This window comes from Rhamphochromis longiceps, linkage group LG1 (assembly GCF_057381845.1).
Source record: "Rhamphochromis longiceps isolate RC_006_pf linkage group LG1, R_longiceps_female_GT1.1, whole genome shotgun sequence".
In the NCBI taxonomy this organism is placed as follows: Eukaryota; Metazoa; Chordata; class Actinopteri; order Cichliformes; family Cichlidae; genus Rhamphochromis; species Rhamphochromis longiceps.
In genome coordinates, this window is record NC_140557.1 from 41272710 (window position 1) to 41292018 (window position 19309).

The 19309-nt window shown below is 45.0% G+C and overlaps 1 protein-coding gene across 6 annotated transcripts in view; it reads right to left on the minus strand.

Moving 5' to 3' along the window:
• ankdd1a (ankyrin repeat and death domain containing 1A) overlaps positions 1–18724 on the minus strand; it is a 37418-nt gene extending 18694 nt beyond the window's left edge. Inside the window, exons 1-5 of one of the 6 annotated variants that reach the window (XM_085409314.1) lie at positions 18563–18722; positions 6895–6998; positions 2754–2852; positions 1379–1477; positions 1141–1245 (exon numbers count right to left, since the gene is read on the minus strand). In XM_085409314.1, coding sequence (XP_085265440.1) covers positions 1141–1245; positions 1379–1477; positions 2754–2852; positions 6895–6998; positions 18563–18596 — 441 coding nt within the window. In that variant the 5' untranslated portion in view covers positions 18597–18722. Of the gene's footprint in view, positions 1–1140; positions 1246–1378; positions 1478–2495; positions 2630–2753; positions 2853–6894; positions 6999–18562 lie in introns of those variants that run through there. The other 5 variants (XM_085409339.1, XM_085409332.1, XM_085409323.1 and 2 more) reach the window with 5 other exon arrangements.
• Positions 18725–19309: the final 585 nt, after the last annotated feature.

Below are 19309 nucleotides of genomic sequence, written 5' to 3' on the forward strand. Positions count from 1 at the left end.
CCGCTGCGCCACGATCTCTGCCATAAGCAAAGGGTGGGATGCTCCGGGGCAGGTCGGCGGGGAAGTGGAAGGTGCCGCCGGCGAGGCAGGAGAATACGATCCGCTACCTCAGCCAGGGAGCGATAATCCTTCGCACCCAGGAGCGGAGAGTTGGCGAGGCTGGCTCTCACGGCTACCGGCAGCTGTCGGAAGAAGATGTGGGCGAAGAGCGAAGAGGAATCCCCTGTTGTCCAGTCCAAGCAAGGATAGCATGTGCTCCATCAGTTCCAGAGCCGTACCGCCACCCAGGCCTGAGAGGGAGAGGAGCTTTTCGGCTCGCTCTGCGTCAAAAAGGGCATAGCGCCGAAGAAGCAGGTCCTTAAGGGCGGTGTATTTCCCTTGGGTCCCAGAGGAGAGTCAATGCACGACGGGTGGCTAGCGGGTCGAGCAAGGCCACCACATAGTGATATTTCGTGTCGTCGTCAGCCAAGATGCCACGAAGAGCGAACTAAGCCTCCATGTGCACGAACCACGACGGGGGATCGTGAAGCCAAAAGTCCGGCAGCTCAAGCGCCACAGCAAAGGCAGCTGCAGCAGGAGGCAGAGGTCTGGCAGCCGCTGATGCATCCAGAGCGGAGCCGGTGCCACCATCAGGCTGCAGCATGCTTGAGTCAGGGGTCACCAATGTGGAGGTAAACACAGGCGACACGAGGGCTCTTGACTAACACTCCTCATGTATTACTCATTACCACACAACTGAATACTTTTCCCTCCAAAACACAGCAACAACACTTCCTCAGAACTGGGTGTGAGTCGAGCCTCCAGTGGTCCACCACAGTAGGATTATATTTAACTGCTAAAACTTTCTGAACAAGTTTTACACCACTGAAAAAATAATATGTGAGGGCATCATTTTTTATATTTTGACTTTCACTTCCACTCCATTAAGTGACGTGGCATCCTTTATTCCTAGCACATTACTTAGTCCATATCAGTATAGATATCCAACATGATTTTATGTTTTGAAAATGTTCCTTTTTGGGGGGCAGTGTATTTTGCGCAAATAATTTTTTGCTAGGAGATGAGAAAAGAAAGGAAGTGTTTGTTCTTTTTATGACTCAGTTAGTACAAAATTGCTCTGTAAAGCTAGTAGTCCGTCACCTTTTCAACTCCATCTAGACTGATGCCTTCTAGGTGCGCCAAGATGAACTCCAATACTCTGATGTGTCCTCGCTGAGCAGCACAGTGCAGCATATTCAGACCGTCCTAAGATGAAAAGGATATCAGGTCAAGACAATAACCTTGTTATAAATAAGTTGCATTGCAACCCAATAAAAAAAAAAGAAACCCTGTTAAATTCAGATTTTTTAACAGTTCAATGAAGTATGGCAGCTCTTACTTTGTTTTCAGAGTTGAGCTTGGCTCCACAGGACACCAGGATCTGTAGGATGTTTAGGTGACCAAACCAGGATGCCAGAAGCAGAGCATTCATCCCAAACTGTGGACGATATTTACAAACTAATGAATCAGAACACAGAGAAAAATGTCTGACATAGGAATGGGAATCAAAAACCGGTTCTATTAGAAGACTGGTTCCCAGTAGTTTAATTCCTTGGAATTTAGTCTGCCTGCCTATCGATTCCAGTTGCACTTGCGCTACAATCAGCTGAATTTAGTGTGTGCTGGAGGACGAAAATAGTGGCACAGTCCACAGTTTGTATATGTACATTGCTATTATTCTTATTGCACAAAAAGGACAAGACTGTGACAGTAAGATGGAAACTGCATCCAGGACAGAAACAACTGCATTATGTTGCTAACACAACTTTGGCTCTTTGCATGCACAGACAGCATAACAAACCCATCATTGTCAAATTTCTCTAAGATTATGTTAAATGATGGTTTTCACAAGGTATAGCAATTCTATTTTCAATTCAGTTTTATTCATATAGTGCCAAATCACATAACCAGTTGCTGCAAGTCACTTTATATTTAAAGGTAAAGACCCTACAATAATACAGAGAAAACAGACAGCCAAATGACCCCCAGTGTCTGACAACTGATGGTACCCCCTGAAAACCAGAACCAATGCAGGGGAATACTGATGTATGACTACCAGTTGAACAACTTTGGCAAACATTGGTGTGGCTGCTCATTGGAAGACAGTGGATTCGAGCATGTCAGGTGAGTATGGGAACTACCCTCAACCATTTCAACTGAAGGCATGTTTTTTAGCTAACTGTTAGATTACTGAATTCTTATTGTACACATGGGCTTACAAGCAGGATATGGCTGTAGGGCTATTCACAGACAAAGCTACTAGCTATAATTCTAACTATTCTAAAAATGTCACTACCCATTATGAACTAAATATCAATTTAATTAGTGTTAATTAGTGTGGTAGATGTATGAGACTGACAGCAAAACCCAGGGTAAAATAACTTCAGCAACAATACAAATCCACAGTGAGTTATTCCCCATATCAAGGAATGGTGTTATGGGCGTGTTATCGTTACCACGTTTGCGAGACTAGTAGGGTCCGCATGAGCGCAACATCTGCATGCATGCACAGACTAGCCTATGCCGACAACCCCACAATGTTCCAACTATGAATGCACCGAACCAAACTGTAACAGGAACAGGTGTGTGCCGCTGTCTTTATCCACATCTGTAACAGAATACAATCCCCTTTCAGCTTCCCCCTTGAACTTACAAAGGAATTTTGTAACTAAGGAAGTGAGAAATTGTTCTTGTATCAGTTCAAGTTTACTTACACTGTCAGTCTCATTAATGTCCATATCATGCTCCAGTAGGAGACGCAAAGCCTGTTCATTCCCAGCTCCTGCTGCCCAGTGCAGTGCTTTTCGGCCTACCTACACACACACACACACACAAAAGACAATAACAGCACAGCGTATTTCTTGTTTGTTAGTGCTGACATTTTGGATTAAAATCACTTGTCCATAATAATTCCTTTGAGCTCATTCATTCGTTCTTGTGGCAGCTGAGTGCGATGCGGCAGGAATGAGAATCAGGACACCCAAGTCTGAGGCCGTGGTCCTTAGCTGGGAAAGGGTAGAGTGCCCATTCTGGGTAACGGACAAGTTACTGCCCCAAGTGGAGGAGTTTAAGTATCTCGGGTCTTGTTCACAAGTGAGGGGAGATCGACAGATGGATTGGCTGCAGTGATGCGGACGCTGTACCGGTCTGTTGTGCTGAAGAGAGAGCTGAGTGTAAAAGCCAAGCTCTCAATTTACCGGCCGATCTACATCCCCACCTTCACCTAAGGACATGAGCTTTGGGTAGTGAAAGAACAAGATTGCGGTCAGCCATCCGGGAGGGGTTCAAAGTAGAGCCGCTATGCTTCCACATCAAAATGAGCCAGTTAAGGTGGTTCGGGCATCTGACAAGGATGCCTCCTGGGTGCCTCCTGGGTGAGGTATTCCGGGCATGTCCCACTGGGTGGAGGTCCCAGGGCAGACCCAGGACACGCTGGAGAAAGTGTCTGGGGAGAAGGAGGTCTGGGCTTCTCTGCTTAATAATAATAATAATAATAATAATAATAATAATAATAATAATAATAATAATAATAATAATGGATTGCATTTATATAGCGCTTTTTGAGACCCTCAAAGTCCTTTACAATGCCACTATTCATTCACTCTCGCATTCACACACTGGTGGAGGCAGCTACGGTTGTAGCCACAGCTGCCCTGGGACAGACTGACAGAAGCGAGGCTGCCATATCGCACCATCGGCCCCTCTGGCCAACACCAGTAGGCGGTAGGGTAAAGTGTCTTGCCCAAGGACACAACGACCAGGATCGAACTGGTTGTAAATAACAAATATACATTTCAAAAAACATGGTGCAGAAACATTTTGTACAAGTCAAAGGAGCTTGCAAAGAAAAGCGTCTGGACTTCTTTAAGTTGCTTGAAGACGTTTCACCTCTCATCCGAGAAGCTTCTTCAGTTCTAAGGTCAAATGGTGGAGAGTCCCAGATATAAACCCAGTGGGAGTGACCCCCCACAGAGGGACAAAAGGACCCCCTGATGCTCCTCTAATCGCCTGAGCCAAGGTGTGAAACTGGGTGTGGGTCCCAATCAGCCAGAGTTTCGGGTGTGTTCATTGTGAAACCTGGCCCCACCTTATCATGCGAATTCCTGAGGTCAGATGGCCCAGGATGTGAGTGGGCGTTAAGGCGTCTGGGAAGGATCTCAAAACTGGATTATAGATGGCAGAGAGTTGGTGTCGTAAACCCCGCCTCTGTTCAAAGATGGTCGCTCACAGTGGACACACCATCTTTGATGATCTTTGATCACCGTCTCTGATTATCACTGGTTCAAATGTTTAGGGATAACTGGTAATTAAATTTGATAAGTAATTACATAAAAACAACAACAACAACACTACATAGTCCACATTTTGACAAACATGCTAATAAGGTCTTCTTTAATTTCCGTACATAATCTGGCTACAATGTAGCTTGCCATCGCCAGTGTGTGAATGTGTGTGTGAATGGGTGAATGACTGAATGTAGTGTGAAGCGCTTTGGGGTCCTTAGGGACTAGAAAAGCGCTATACAAATGCAGGCCATTTACCATGTACCATGAGTCTGTACCAAGCATGTCACGACCTGCAGGATCAGCCAGGTGCTGATCAGAATCTCTCCACTCCTAGCCCTCCTCTCTTCTCTTTTTCCCTCTCTCTCCCCCTCTCTCCTTCTCTCCCCTGTTTTGCCAGGGCGGAACTCATGGCTCAGCCCCGCCTGTTGGGTTATCATATAGCCCGACGGGCGGGGCTGAGATAGATTTTGGTCGCCCGACCGGAGATATCGCTAGCTCCGGGACGTCGGGCTAGCGATTTTGCGAGCCCTGTGGCGGGTTCACGCCCTCGGTCCACGCCTTCCTGGATTGTGAACACCTGGGCCTCATCAGACCAGCTGGTATATTAGAGGGAGGAGATCAGCTGTTCAACGCTGGATTGTTGTGAAGGCTCTAGTCAGTACACATCTAGCTCAAGTTTCCTGTGCCTCTGTCTCAGAGACTTAACGAGTGTTTCTTTGTTCCTAGATTCCCCGGACCCGGATTGAACTGAGCGCATGTGTGATTTCCCCGTTTTCCCTGGAGTCCTGGACCCATGCCCCTCACGTCTTGTATATAGCACTAACCCCGCACTGTCTGTACATACACTTGGTGAAGATCTGTAAATAAACAGTCTCTGTTTAAACGCTACTCAGGAGTCCTGCGAGTGGATCCTCTAAGCAACCCGTGACAAAGCAAGACAATAACCAGGGCATTATCTCAAAAAGGACTTTAGTGTAGCATATAATATATTATGTTATAAAATATTATCCATCAATGCATATAGGTGGACCAAAGTCCAGGACAGCTTAGTTATTCTAAGACAAATTTACAAATTTTAAGTGCCGACGGCCCGCTAGCATGCTCTATCAAAAATGTGCTTTGTTGTGTATCTGACGGACGAAAGCTGAACCAGTTCCACATCACTGAAGCTGCAGCATTTTTACAAACCAATTCTGGTTCATCCGTTTCATTCAACGATCCGCTCTCGCCCTTCTCATTCTCCATCGCTGCCATGCTTTTTCCACCATGTGCGTATGAAAACAAAGGCACTGTGCATGCGCGTTTCACCCATACTCTATCGCGATATTTCATTTTCTTATCGTTGCCCAACATTATACCGGTATTACCGTGAACGGTATGATATGGCCCAGCCCTACAATTAACTTCATCATACATAAATAACCCAGGAGTCTTCGAAGTAACTTTGGTCCATCGAGACGACAATAAAATGATAATATGGTCTCCTGTTAGTTTGGAATTGAATATTGGTCAAGGGTTCCCTTTGTTCACTTCAGACTTTCAGTACAACTGTGTATCACACCAGTTACAAAATACTGATGAGCAGGACAAGGAACTGAGAGCAGTAGCAGTCAATGAGAAATCTGTTCCAGATCGTGAATAAAACCAGAAAGATAGTGACCGACTCTAGACAACAGAGGACAGATATTTATCAGAGCCTGTGTTTATCCTGGGACAGGACGTTAGTATACAGTTGTGTTCATAAATGGTAAATGGCCTGTATTTATATAGCGCTTTACTAGTCCCTAAGGACCCCAAAGCGCTTTACATATCCAGTCATCCACCCATCCACACACTGGTGATGGCAGCTACATTGTAGCCACAGCCACCCTGGGGCACTGACAGAGGCGAGGCTGCCGGACACTGGTGCCACCGGGCCCTCTGACCACCACCAGTAGGCAACGGGTGAAGCGTCTCGCCCAAGGACACAACGACCGAGACTGTCCAAGCCGGGGCTCGAACAGGCAACCTTCCAATTACAAGGCGAACTCCCAACTCTTGAGCCACGATCGCCCAAGTTTACATACTCTGGTATATGCATATAGATGATAAAAGAAAAACATTTCTTTCACTCATGGTTAGTGGTTGGCTGATGCCATTTATTGTCAAACAACTGCGGGAAAAGGTAGTTGACTTCTATAAAACAGGACAAGGAAATAAGAAAATATCAGCAGTGTCAAACTCCAGTTAAGAAGTGAAAAATGGGGGTTCTGCTGAAACCAAACCACAGTCAAGTAGACCAACTAAAATTTCAGCCACAACTGCCAGACATATTGTTTGGGATGCAGCTCCCCCAATCAGAAGCAGGACCTGCAGACTCTTAAAGGTGCAGAACACTCATACACAACAGACCAGACATACTGACACACCGATTCAAAACATGGCCAGGGCCACATAACAGAGTAAGCCAGAATGAGACTAGGCAAGAAAAGAAAATGAGAATTTAGAGGAGTAAATAAGACCCAAGGCTTGGATTTTCAAAGCCATCAACTGCTGACATCCAGAAAAGTCTGTGCTTCAGCATGCTTACTTTGTTTTTGGCATTGACGTCCACACCCTTCTTGATGAGTTCTTGCATTTTCCATGTGTCATTTCTTTTGGCAGCATCGTGAAAATCCTTTTCAGACCACAACACTGAAATCAGACAAAGAAAAAACCTTAAGCGTCAAATCTGTGCTGGAGTTGAAATGTCATTTGCCACCTTTGAACCTAACCCCACCCATTGCATAAAAGTTAATAATCCAAGAAAAAGTTTACAAGAGGAAGACAGGGGTGCAGAAAGAGTGAAATAAGCTACATGAATGTGTGAGCCTGAGTGATGCTCAGGCCACAGATAAATGGCCTGAGCCAAGTGGCACCAAGTGGCACAACAATTCACTTCTGCCACAGTTTCTTTTGACATAAAGGGACTTTAGCATGACATTCAAGTTCCAGCACCACTCTGCTTGAAGCTAAAACTAAGTCTTTGATCTCTATTGGCATTCATGACCTGTGCTACCATTTGTAACTGTGGAGACACGTATGGCTGCAAAGGAAATGAATTTAGTATGGTTGTTAGCTGTACTTTCTTTCACCCTCATGTTGAGTTCTGGTCAAATTTGACTGATTTAAAACATTTAGCTTTGAAAAAAGTTTCATCAGACTGACCTGAACATTCCATGACTTTGTCCACAAAAGAGTCCACACACTCAAACGCAAAACACACTCCTTGGGTTCCCTGGCAACCACTACAGAAACATTTTCCCTAGTAGAGCCTCTCTTCCACGGAACAACTCCAACTGTGTTGGCAGTTCTCACAAACAGTTGAAACATTGTTTCAAAGGCATCAAACTTGTTTCATAAATTTGGTTTATAATACTTTTTTGGAAGCAAAGCCCCCCCAAAAAAGCATAGAGGCAACTATGTGGCAACACCAGGGCAGGTTGATATACCCTAAGTGAGGCTCTTGATTACACAGTTGATCACTACACTGGTGAGGACAAGTGAGAGAATGAAACTGACAATGAGGATGAAATAGAGGAGGAAGTGTCAGAAGCTAAAGACAGCACTGAATATAATTTGTGCAATCCAGACCAAGATAAGATGAGGAGGAATTCAGTGATGAAGATGACGCTGCTGTCACATTCAAGAACTTCAGGAACTTATCCCCACCTGACAATCACGTTAGGTTTTCTGCTGAAAATTTCATTAGAACCTGCAAAATTTGCTGTGTCCTGGATGATGACATCAAATCCTGCTTCGAACAGTTACTGACTGTGTTGATCTAAACCATAGCGGCAAACTTTGAAGGGGAAACAAAAACAGAGTTACAAAGAAAGTTGGAAGGAAGTAACCCAGAAACAGATCAAAGCACAGATGAATCGTTACTCTGTTTGACTGTAAAAATATTGTAAATGGTTAAAAAAAAAAAACCTGTTCCTGGTAACTTTGACCCAATGTAATCTGTGACAATTGTTTCTCGTAGTCAAAACAATGCAGAAATTACTTTTTAGTAGTCGAATTCACAGGTTATAACCTCGGATTAATGAAACATAAATAACAAACAGAAGTTTAGAAATGGTTTATATGAGAAACAGAAAAGCCACTGGGCTGCTCAGTCACTAACTAACATTACTGTACTTTTATTATGAGTGTTAGACTGTAAGAGTAACAGCTGAATACTAAATGTGTTCAAACAGCAGCATATTTCTCTCTCTCCACATCTGTAAGGACAGGTGAGAATGAGACTTTATTCGAGCTTTGAGGGATAAACTTCACATCTGACACTGATTCTTCTCTCTGATTACAGGAGCTGCACTCAGATTCAGACATCAGCAACACCCAGTGATGATTTATGCTGAAAACAGTTTTTTAGTACTGGAAAAAATTAACTGATGAAAAAAGAACAAAGGCTAAACTAAGTTAGCCCTAAGTTATTAAGTCGTATTGTATCACGCACTTAACTGTAGATTGTTATTCATACATTCATTTCATCACGTTTGGACAACTGTATTTCACTGTTTATATGTGTAAGAAAAAACTCCCTGGAATTCCTGCAGGTTGTTCAAAACGCTGCAGCAAGGCTTCTGACCAAATCTTCCAGTACTCACATGTGACACCATCTTGGCATTGGCTCCCCATTGAATTCACATTCCACTTTAAGATTCTGATTCTGACTTTTAGAGCTCTCCATGGACAAGCAGCAGTTTACATTATTGAACTTCTACAGCCCTATGTCCCTAGCAGGTCCCTGAGGTCATGTGATCAGGGCCTACTTATTATACAGCATACGAGGCTTAGAACTAAGGCAGACAGAGCTTTTGCCTCTGTGGGCCCTAGAGGAACCCAGAGGCAGTAAATCGAGAGCACTGGCCTAAATCTCGGCAGTGTCTCTCCTTCCTCAAAATACTTAAAGACTTCCATCTGCCTCTGAAGGTGCTCAAGAACTTCTACTCCTACACCATCCTGACGGGAAATACCTGCACCTGGTATGGGTAAAGCACCAAGCAGGACGAGCTCTCCAAAGAGTGCTTTGCTCTGCCGAACACATCATTCCCTCAGAGCTTCCTGACCTGCAGTCTGTTTACACCAAGTGGTGCAGTACCACAACCAGGAAGATTATGAAGGACCTCTTCCATCCCCACAATGGACTCTTCTCACTGTTGAGGTCAGGGAAGCGCTTCCGCTCCTTTAAGGCCAAAACAGGGAGAATGAGGAGGAGCTTCTTCCCCCAGGCTATTCAGGCCCTGAACCAGGTGTAGGACTGCAATCTCTACACATCACTGTACATGCACTTAACAACAACAATAATCGTCAGTTTTGACTGTTTGATCCAAGACTGTCAATCTGCACACGGCTGATTTGCACACCTTTTTATTTTAATTTTTAATTTCAGTGTGTTCTTGTATTTTTAATGGTTGAGAATTGCACAGCAATAAGCATTTCACTGCATGTTGTACTGTGTATGATTGTGTATGATAAATAAAATTTGAATTTGAAAATTGAGCCCTGTGGAGTGCCACATGACATAAGCATTAGATGCTTCAGAACTGCAAAGGTTTACAGACAAAGATCTATCTGCCAGATAAGACCTAAACCATTTAAGCACAGTGCAATGCAATGATGTAGCAAAGATATTAAAAATGTTGTGGTCTATTGTGTCAGAGGCAGCAGTTAAGTCAAACAAAACCAGAACAACAAGTTTACCAGTCACATGCGATAAGGATGTTGTTAAACACCCTTAATAATACAGATTATGTGCTATAAAGAGTTTTACCCAGCCTCCCTGGGAAAGTCTATGCCAGGGTGCTGGAAAGGAGAGTTCGTCCGCTAGTCGAACCTCGGATACAGGAGGAACAATGCGGTTTTCGTCCTGGTCACGGAACACTGGACCAGCTCTTTATCCTCTCCAGGATACTTGAGGGTGCATGGGAGTTTGCCCAACCAGTCTACATGTGTTTTGTGGACTTGGAGAAGGCATTCGACCGTGTCCCTCGGGGTGTCCTGTGGGAGGTGTTGCGGGAGTATGGGGTGTCTGGCCCATTGCTACGGGCCATTCGATCCCTATACGACCGTTGCAAGAGCTTGGTTTGCATTGCCGGCAATAAGTCGGACTCGTTCCCGGTGGGTGATGGGCTCCGCCAGGGCTGCCCTTTGTCTCCGGTTCTGTTCATAATTTTTATGGACAGGATTTCTAGGCGCAGCCAAGTGGCGGAGGGCTTTCGCTTTGGTGGCCTCATCTCTGCTTTTCGCGGATGATGTGGTTCTGTTGGCTTCATCGGGCGATGGCCTCCAGCTCGCACTGGAACGGTTCGCAGCCGAGTGTGAAGCAGCAGGAATGAGGATCAGCACCTCCAAATCTGAGGCCATGGTTCTCAGCCGGAAAAGGGTGGAGTGCCCACTCCGGGTCGGGGATGAGTTCCTGCCCCAAGTGGAGGAGTTCAAGTATCTCGGGGTCTTGTTCGCGAGTGATGGGAGAAGGGAGCCGGAGATCGACAGACGGATTGGGGCTGCAGCTGCAGTAATGCGGACGCTGCACCGGTCCGTCGTGGTGAAGAGGGAGCTGAGTGTAAAAGCGAAGCTCTCAATTTACCGGTCGATCTACGTCCCTACCCTCACCTATGGCCACGAGCTGTGGGTAGTGACCGAAAGAACGAGATCGCGGATACAAGCGGCAGAAATGAGCTTCCTCTGAAGGGTGGCTGGCCTCTCCCTTAGAGATAGGGTGAGAAGTTCGGCCATCCGGGAGGGGCTCAGAGTAGAGCAGCTGCTGCTCCACATCGAAAGGAGCCAGCTGAGGTGGTTCGGGCATCTGACAAAGATGCCTCCTGGGCGCCTCCTGGGTGAGGTGTTCCAGTCATGTCCCACCGGGAGGAGGCTCCGGGGCAGACCCAGGACACGCTGGAGAGATTATATCTCTCGGCTGGCCTGGGAACACCTTGGTATTCCCCTGGATAAGCTGGAGGAGGTGGCTGGGGAGAGGGAGGTCTGGGCCTCTTTGCTTAAGCTGCTGCCCCCGCGACCCGACCTCGGATAAAGCGGATGAAGATGGATGAAGATGGATGGAAAGAGTTTTACCCGACCCACAGGAGGCTATTCATATCTAGAAAATGTTTTAGTTGACATGATACAATTTTCTCTAAAACTTTGGTAAGAAAAGGCAGCTTGGACTGAGGCCTATATTTAGCCAGTTCAGTGTGCTCAAGAACAGGTTTCCTAAGCAATGGCTGCATTACTGCACATTTAAAATTTACAGGAACTAGACCAGAGGACAGACTGCTGTTTATAATAGCAAGAACAGACTGCCTGCCGTATAGCAGTCAAAAAAAAGAAGAGCTGAGGCCTTAATATAGCGAACCACATCCTCTAAGAGTGAGAGGGTCACCGGCTCAAACTGAGTAAAAACAGCAGAAGGGACAGAGGCAGAGAGGCGAGTCAGCAGCTGTGATAACAGCCCTTGTGGTGGCAACCTTTAAAAGAAAACACACAGAAAACCATTGCATATATCAGGAGAAGCGTCTAAACAGAAACAGAGGCAAAGGTGTTAAATAACGTGGGCTATGGCTGTTTTAAGAAATGAAATCTGTAAAATATTCCTTTTTTGCCTCTTTAACAGTATTCTGGTAGTGACACTGGCAGTCTTACAATTTGAAATGACAGCTTTTCCATCTGTGCTCTGCTCTGTGACATTCCCTCCTGATAGCATGAGCTCTGTCATTAAACCAAGGTTCAGGTTTAGAATTAGGCTGCCTGACGTTACTAGCCAGAGATGAACTATTTGTTATTAATCTCCCGCTCTCTTCAACAGCTTGTCCTTTCCTCCAAGGATGGTTTGACAGGAAGAATAAAACCAGGAACAGGAAGGGCCACAAAGCTGATTAAAATCAGCAAAAAACTGAGAGGCAATGGGAGAGATAATAGCCCAACATTGCTGAACAGGAGGGCGAGCTGCAGTACATGTAAAACCCACATTAAATAAAACACACATCTGAGAGTACAGAGGTACAGACAGGTTAGTCACAGGGAGACTATATGAAAGAATAAGGTCTATTGTGTGTCTCCGCTTATGCAGGGCCCAGTACAGAGTGAGCAACAATAAATAAAAACAAGTTGCCCCCCCCCCCCCCCCCCCCCCTGTACTGGATAGAACAACAGGGGGAGACGAGCAACTCCTTTTTCCCACAGGATGCAAAATGCAGTCAGCTTATCGTCCCTGAAGCGTCCCGAGCAGGTGAACCTGTCACTAAATGGACATTAGCGCGTGATAATAGCAATAGAGGGGATCATAGCATTAAATGTGACCCATCCTTTCTTGTTGCCAATAAATGTCTTGAGCAGTAGATGGCAGCTAGAACTGGAATTAAATGTAGGCTCTTATCTTCACTTCATCTACGTCCATCCAATCCTTGCACCTTTGCGTCCCATGCAAGTCAGACTTCATGCTGCTGATGTGAGCAATTGCATAGAGTATGTGTCCTGGTGTGAAACCAGTTACTAGTGGTTTGCAGTGCATGCTCTCTGCATTAGTGGGAAACCACTAACTATTCTAGAGCACTCAAAGCACTTTATACAACATGCCTCATCCACCCATTCATACAAGGGTTTTTTTCAATGCTTAATTGCTTTCCATCTAACATTCACACATATTCATACTCCAGTGGTTGCATCATAGCATCATAGAGCAGCTTGGGATTAGTGTCTTGCTAGAGGATATTTGGCATGCAGACTGTCGCAGCCAGGGAACCACAAACCTTCCTATCAGTAGGCGACCCAGTCTACCTCCTAACTAGACACACCATTACGAGACATCCACTCACCATCCACTGCTCAGCCTCCTAGTAGATACACCCATGGTAACAACTTCAAAAATCCTACATAACCTTGTTCAAGTTATTTCATTCACAAGTTTTAAAAAAAATTGACCTCTAACCTTGACCATGAGGTCGATGTCACCGAGATTTGAAGTTCTCCAAGATTTGTAATAGATACACCCATGGTATCGATTTCAAAATCCTCATTATGGAGTTATCACAATCACAAATTTGTATGTCCGTACTGCTCGCCTATCTGGTGGGCAACTATAACCCATCATATAACCCTGTACACCTCTGACTTCTGCTACAACTCTGAATTATGCCATATTCAGAAGTTTGCAGACGACACAGCCATCATGGGGTGTATCTGGGATGATCAGGAAGAGGAGTACAGAAGTCTGGTGAGGAACTTTGTCGCATGGAGTCACACAAACCACCTGCAACTCAACACCTCAAAGACTAAGGAACTGGTTGTGGACTTCGGGAGGTCCAGAGAAGGTCCACTGCCGGTTCAGATAGAGGGGGAGGAGGTGGAGGTGGTCAACAAGTACAAGTACCTCGGGCTGTGGGTGGACAATAAACTGGACTGGTCATGCAACACAGAGCACCTGTATAAAAAAGCCCAAAGCCGACTGTACTTCCTCAGGAGGCTGAGGTCTTTTAACATCTGCAGGAAGCTCCTGAGGATGTTTTACCAGTCGGTGGTTGCTGGAGTACTTTTCTATGCTGTGGTGTGCTGGGGGAGCAGCACAGCAAAGAAGGACTCATCCAGGCTGGAGAAACTGATCAGGAGGGCTAGCTCTGTGGTCGGCATGAAGCTGGACACTCTGGTGACAGTGGCAGAGAAAAGGACATTAAAGAAACTGATGGACATTATGGACAATGCCAGGCATCCTCTGCACACGGCCATAAACAACCAGAAGAGTCTGTTCAGTGACAGGTTGCTTCTCCCAAAGACAAGAACTAACAGACTTAAAAACTCCTTTGTCCCACAGGCCATCAGACTGTTTAACTCCTCTCTGGAGGGGAGAGGGAGGGGAAACAGGAGGACAAAGGAGGGGGAACAACTAAGCTGTAGTGCCTCTTCACCTCACTGTGCAATACCTTTTGTGCAATACTTTTGTAAATAGTCAACAGTGCAATAGACTCAATACTTGAAATGTGCAATTCACTTGTATTTTTATTTTTTATTCCTATTTATTCTATTTATCCCCTTTGTATATTTTATTTATATTGTCTCTGTATTTATGTATGTGTGTGTGTGTGTGTGTGTGTGTGTGTGTGTGTGTGTGTGTGTGTGTGTATATATATATAACAATTCTGTAACTGTAACTTCGGTCGTTGCTGTGCTTTTTTTGGAAGTCGAATTTCCCAGAGGAACCCACCCGAGGGATTAATAAAGTTCTATCTTATCTCTTATCTTATCTCTTATCAGCTTTTTACAGCTGAAGGGGGAAAAAATTTAGTTTTCATGGTTTTCAATTCCGCAATTCAGCAAAAATGGTCAAGGGGGGGGGGGGGGGGGGGGGGGGGGGCAGACACAAATGGCCAGCATGAAGCCCAGAGGGCTAACTTAATCTAATGCAATGTTTAAATTAAGGTCCCAGTATGCCTGCCACAACATCATCTCACAGTCACTTGTACCTGTAGGACTATTGTTCCAACATCTCACTCTGTGTACCTGTATGTCTCTAAGCTCCTGTATTTGAAATATCACTGAAATGGTAGGAAAAACCGTTACAAAGCACACTTGTGTCTTCAACCCAGCTGGATCAGGAAAAGCCTGATGCACCAGGTTATAACAATTGAGACCTGGTAACACAAAGACTGTGTTCTAACTTCTCAACATGACATGAGAACATGACATTGACTAAAATCATCCACATTTTTCTAACCGAAAACCTTAGATGACGAGTACAGGCTGTGAGGGACAGTTCCCTGTACAGCGGTATCCAAGCCCTCACTAACTACAAAGGATAGAGCCCCCCCAAGCCCCAAAATCACCCTCAAACTCGCGAAAGGAGCTCAACACCTTCTTTGCTTAGGTTGAGGTGGACTGCTCAGTTTGCTCTCTGTGGACTAAAGCTCAGCATTCAACACTATAAAACCAGACATCCTCATCATCAAACTGGACCATCTTCATATCCCCCCCTACCAACTGCTCCTGGATCAAAGACTTCCTCACAAACCGGCCTCAATCAGTCCAACTCGGACCCCAAACTGGGTGTTTGGTACACAGACCACTACTGAGAAAAGCAAGGCTACGCAGAGGGTAATGACACTGCCCAGAAAAATCATTGGCTGTACTCTGCTACAAATTTTGTGGAGGGTGGCACACTGGTCTGGTGCTCATTGGTCTGGTCTAGAACAATGACGAGTGACGAGTCTGCATACAGACAGGAAATAGCAGTCAGAACCACCTGGAGCTGAACCTGCTCAAGATTGTGGCGATATTGGATTGTCGGAGACCCCCCCACGCCTTCGTCCCTCTCACCATCCTGAACAATAAAGTATCCGATGTGGATCACGGATTTGAAGTGGTCCTCACATCAGTCTGTCTGGAACAAGGCCCAGCAGAGGTTGTATTCCCTGCAGCAATTCAGGAAGTTCCACCTGCCACAGGAGCTGATGGTCATCTTCTACACTGCAGTCATCCAGTCTGTCCTGTGTACATCAATCATTGTCTGGTTTGGCTTAGCCACGAAGCAGGACAGGGCCAGACTGCATCAGAGAGGATCCTCAAGCAGAAAACATCTCTGCAGATCCTGGACATAAACTGTTCTATTTTTACAAAAACCAGCCACCACTCAGCCATGACTCAGGTCATATGCATATTGTACTGCACAATCTGCACTATTCAAAATTAATACTTAAGGTTCATCCAGGTTGCTCTATGTTCAGCCTATTTATATCTATCATTCATGCCCAGCTGCAACTTGTCATAGTTTGTATAGTTTCTTAAGACCTTCCACAACTTGCACTTTTCTAACTTTCTAACCTCGTATTTATGTTCTCCTTCTGTATATACAGTGGGGCAAAAAAGTATTTAGTCGCCACCGATTGTGCAAGTTCCCCCACCTAAAATGATGACAGAGGTCAGTAATTTGCACCAGAGGTACACTTCAACTGTGAGAGACAGAATGTGAAAAAAAAATCCATGAATCCACATGGTAGGATTTGTAAAGAATTTATTCGTAAATCAGGGTGGAAAATAAGTATTTGGTCAATAACAAAAATACAACTCAATACTTTGTAACATAACCTTTGTTGGCAATAACAGAGGTCAAACGTTTACTATAGGTCTTTACCAGGTTTGCACACACAGTAGCTGGTATTTTGGCCCATTCCTCCATGCAGATCTTCTCGAGAGCAGTGATGTTTTGGGGCTGTCGCCGAGCAACACGGACTTTCAACTCCCGCCACAGATTTTCTATGGGGTTGAGGTCTGGAGACTGGCTAGGCCACTCCAGGACTTTCAAATGCTTCTTACGGAGTCACTCCTTTGTTGCCCGGGCGGTGTGTTTTGGATCATTGTCATGTTGGAAGACCCAGCCTCGTTTCATCTTCAAAGTTCTCACTGATGGAAGGAGGTTTTGGCTCAAAATCTCACGATACATGGCCCCATTCATTCTGTCCTTAACACGGATCAGTCGTCCTGTCCCCTTGGCAGAAAAACAGCCCCATAGCATGATGTTTCCACCCCCATGCTTCACAGTAGGTATGGTGTTCTTGGGATGCAACTCAGTATTCTTCTTCCTCCAAACACGACGAGTTGAGTTTATACCAAAAAGTTCTACTTTGGTTTCATCTGACCACATGACATTCTCCCAATCCTCTGCTGTATCATCCATGTGCTCTCTGGCAAACTTCAGACGGGCCTGGACATGCACTGGCTTCAGCAGCGGAACACGTCTGGCACTGCGGGATTTGATTCCCTGCCGTTGTAGTGTGTTACTGATGGTGACCTTTGTTACTTTGGTCCCAGCTCTCTGCAGGTCATTCACCAGGTCCCCCCGTGTGGTTCTGGGATCTTTGCTCACCGTTCTCATGATCATTTTGACCCCACGGGATGAGATCTTGCGTGGAGCCCCAGATCGAGGGAGATTATCAGTGGTCTTGTATGTCTTCCATTTTCTGATGATTGCTCCCACAGTTGATTTTTTCACACCAAGCTGCTTGCCTATTGTAGATTCACTCTTCCCAGTCTGGTGCAGGTCTACAATACTTTTCCTGGTGTCCTTCCAAAGCTCTTTGGTCTTGGCCATGGCGGAGTTTGGAGTCTGACTGTTTGAGGCTGTGGACAGGTGTCTTTTATACAGATGATGAGTTCAAACAGGTGCCATTCATACAGGTAACGAGTGGGGGACAGAAAAGCTTCTTACAGAAGACGTTACAGGTCTGTGAGAGCCAGAGATTTTCCTTGTTTGAGGTGACCAAATACTTATTTTCCACCCTGATTTACCAATAAATTCTTTACAAATCCTACCATGTGGATTCATGGATTTTTTTTTCACATTCTGTCTCTCACAGTTGAAGTGTACCTCTGGTGCAAATTACTGACCTCTGTCATCATTTTAAGTGGCTGACTAAATACTTTTTTGCCCCACTGTATGACTTATTTGCTTATTTAAAAATGTTTATTTTTTACATGCAGAGAGTAAAGCGAACCTGAGTCAAATTCCTTGTTTGTGTGCACAAACGTGGCCAAATAAAGAAGATTTTGGTTTTGAATCAATGCATGCAACACCTGTTTCAGGTAGAGAAAGGCAGCAGTGTCCTCAAGATTGCTTGTTTATTTCTTTTCATTCAAAAGACCCTCAACGGCAGTAAATGTTTCTAAAATAGACAGTATAAAACTGTGGGTGATTATCTACATCCATCTTTTATACTGAGTATAGTTACATCTCCTGTTCCAAATGTATCCTGAGCTATGAATGGTTTCTTATTATCCTACAAAGTATCAACAGGCTTTTTCAGTGCAAAATCTAAACAATTAAATGAATAGATACAAAAAAAAATAGAAGAAAAAAGAAATCTCAGAAATCATATTGACTTTAAATGTTGATGACAGGAATTTAAACTCCTCAACAGTTTACTCAGTCACACAAAGAAATCTGTGAAATTGCACTTTTAATTCCTGTTTCCTGTTAATTGCAGTGTGGAGAGCAAATGATCAGGATACTCCAGTCACTCTTTTGTCAAACTTGAGCAGCAACACAACCATCACAGGGGCTTTAATGGGGACAAATAAAATGTGATAGGCTAAGATAACAGCCACTATACAGATAAGATTACCCAAACTGCTAATACATAAACTGTGCCTCTAGGCTGTTGGCTGAGCGTGAGGGTGGGCTTCCCTGCGCCACAGACGGACATCCTGCGCTGAGCGAGGACAGAAATACTTACAGAAGTCGTCCTCCGACAGCAGCTCATCGCCCATGACTGCTGCTCCTCAGAGCCGCTTCTACCGGCCCGGCTCCTCTTCCATCACTCGAGCCCGTTATCCTTCTCCAGCACAAGTTTATCCTGCGTGCTAACGTCAGTACATTTGTCAAGCTACACATGTCAAAACCAAAGAACCACCATATCCGGTCTATACCTTCAAAATAAAGCGAGCACGTCTTCAAAGCAGAAACGACGCTTCTCGGTCTTTTTCTGGCAGACAGCGAAGCGTGACATTCCCGTCACCAACTGCTGTGATCTATGGACTCAACTCACCATAAACCACATATTTAATAAACAGATAGATCTATCTAAAATAGACTTTTGGCCTGATAGATTTCACTTGGGACCAGCTCCCAATTTGGATTCTGGAGACAGACACTATCTCTACTTTTGAGATCAGGGTTAAAACTTTTCTTTTTGATGAAGCATATAGTTAGGGCTGGACCTGGTGACCTTGAATCCTCCCTTAGTTAAGCTGCAGCAGGTGTGGGGATTCTGTGTTTCTTCTTCACTCACCTCTCTGTACTCAGTTATTAGTCATTATTAATCTCTGGCTCTTTACCAGAGTGTCTTTATCCTCTCTCCCCCTCCTCACCCATTCAGTAATGCCGATGGCTGCCCCTCCCTGAACATTGTTCAGCTACAAGTTTCTTCCTTTTAGAAGGTTTTTCCTTCCCACTGACTCCAAGTGCACGCTCAGAGGAGCGT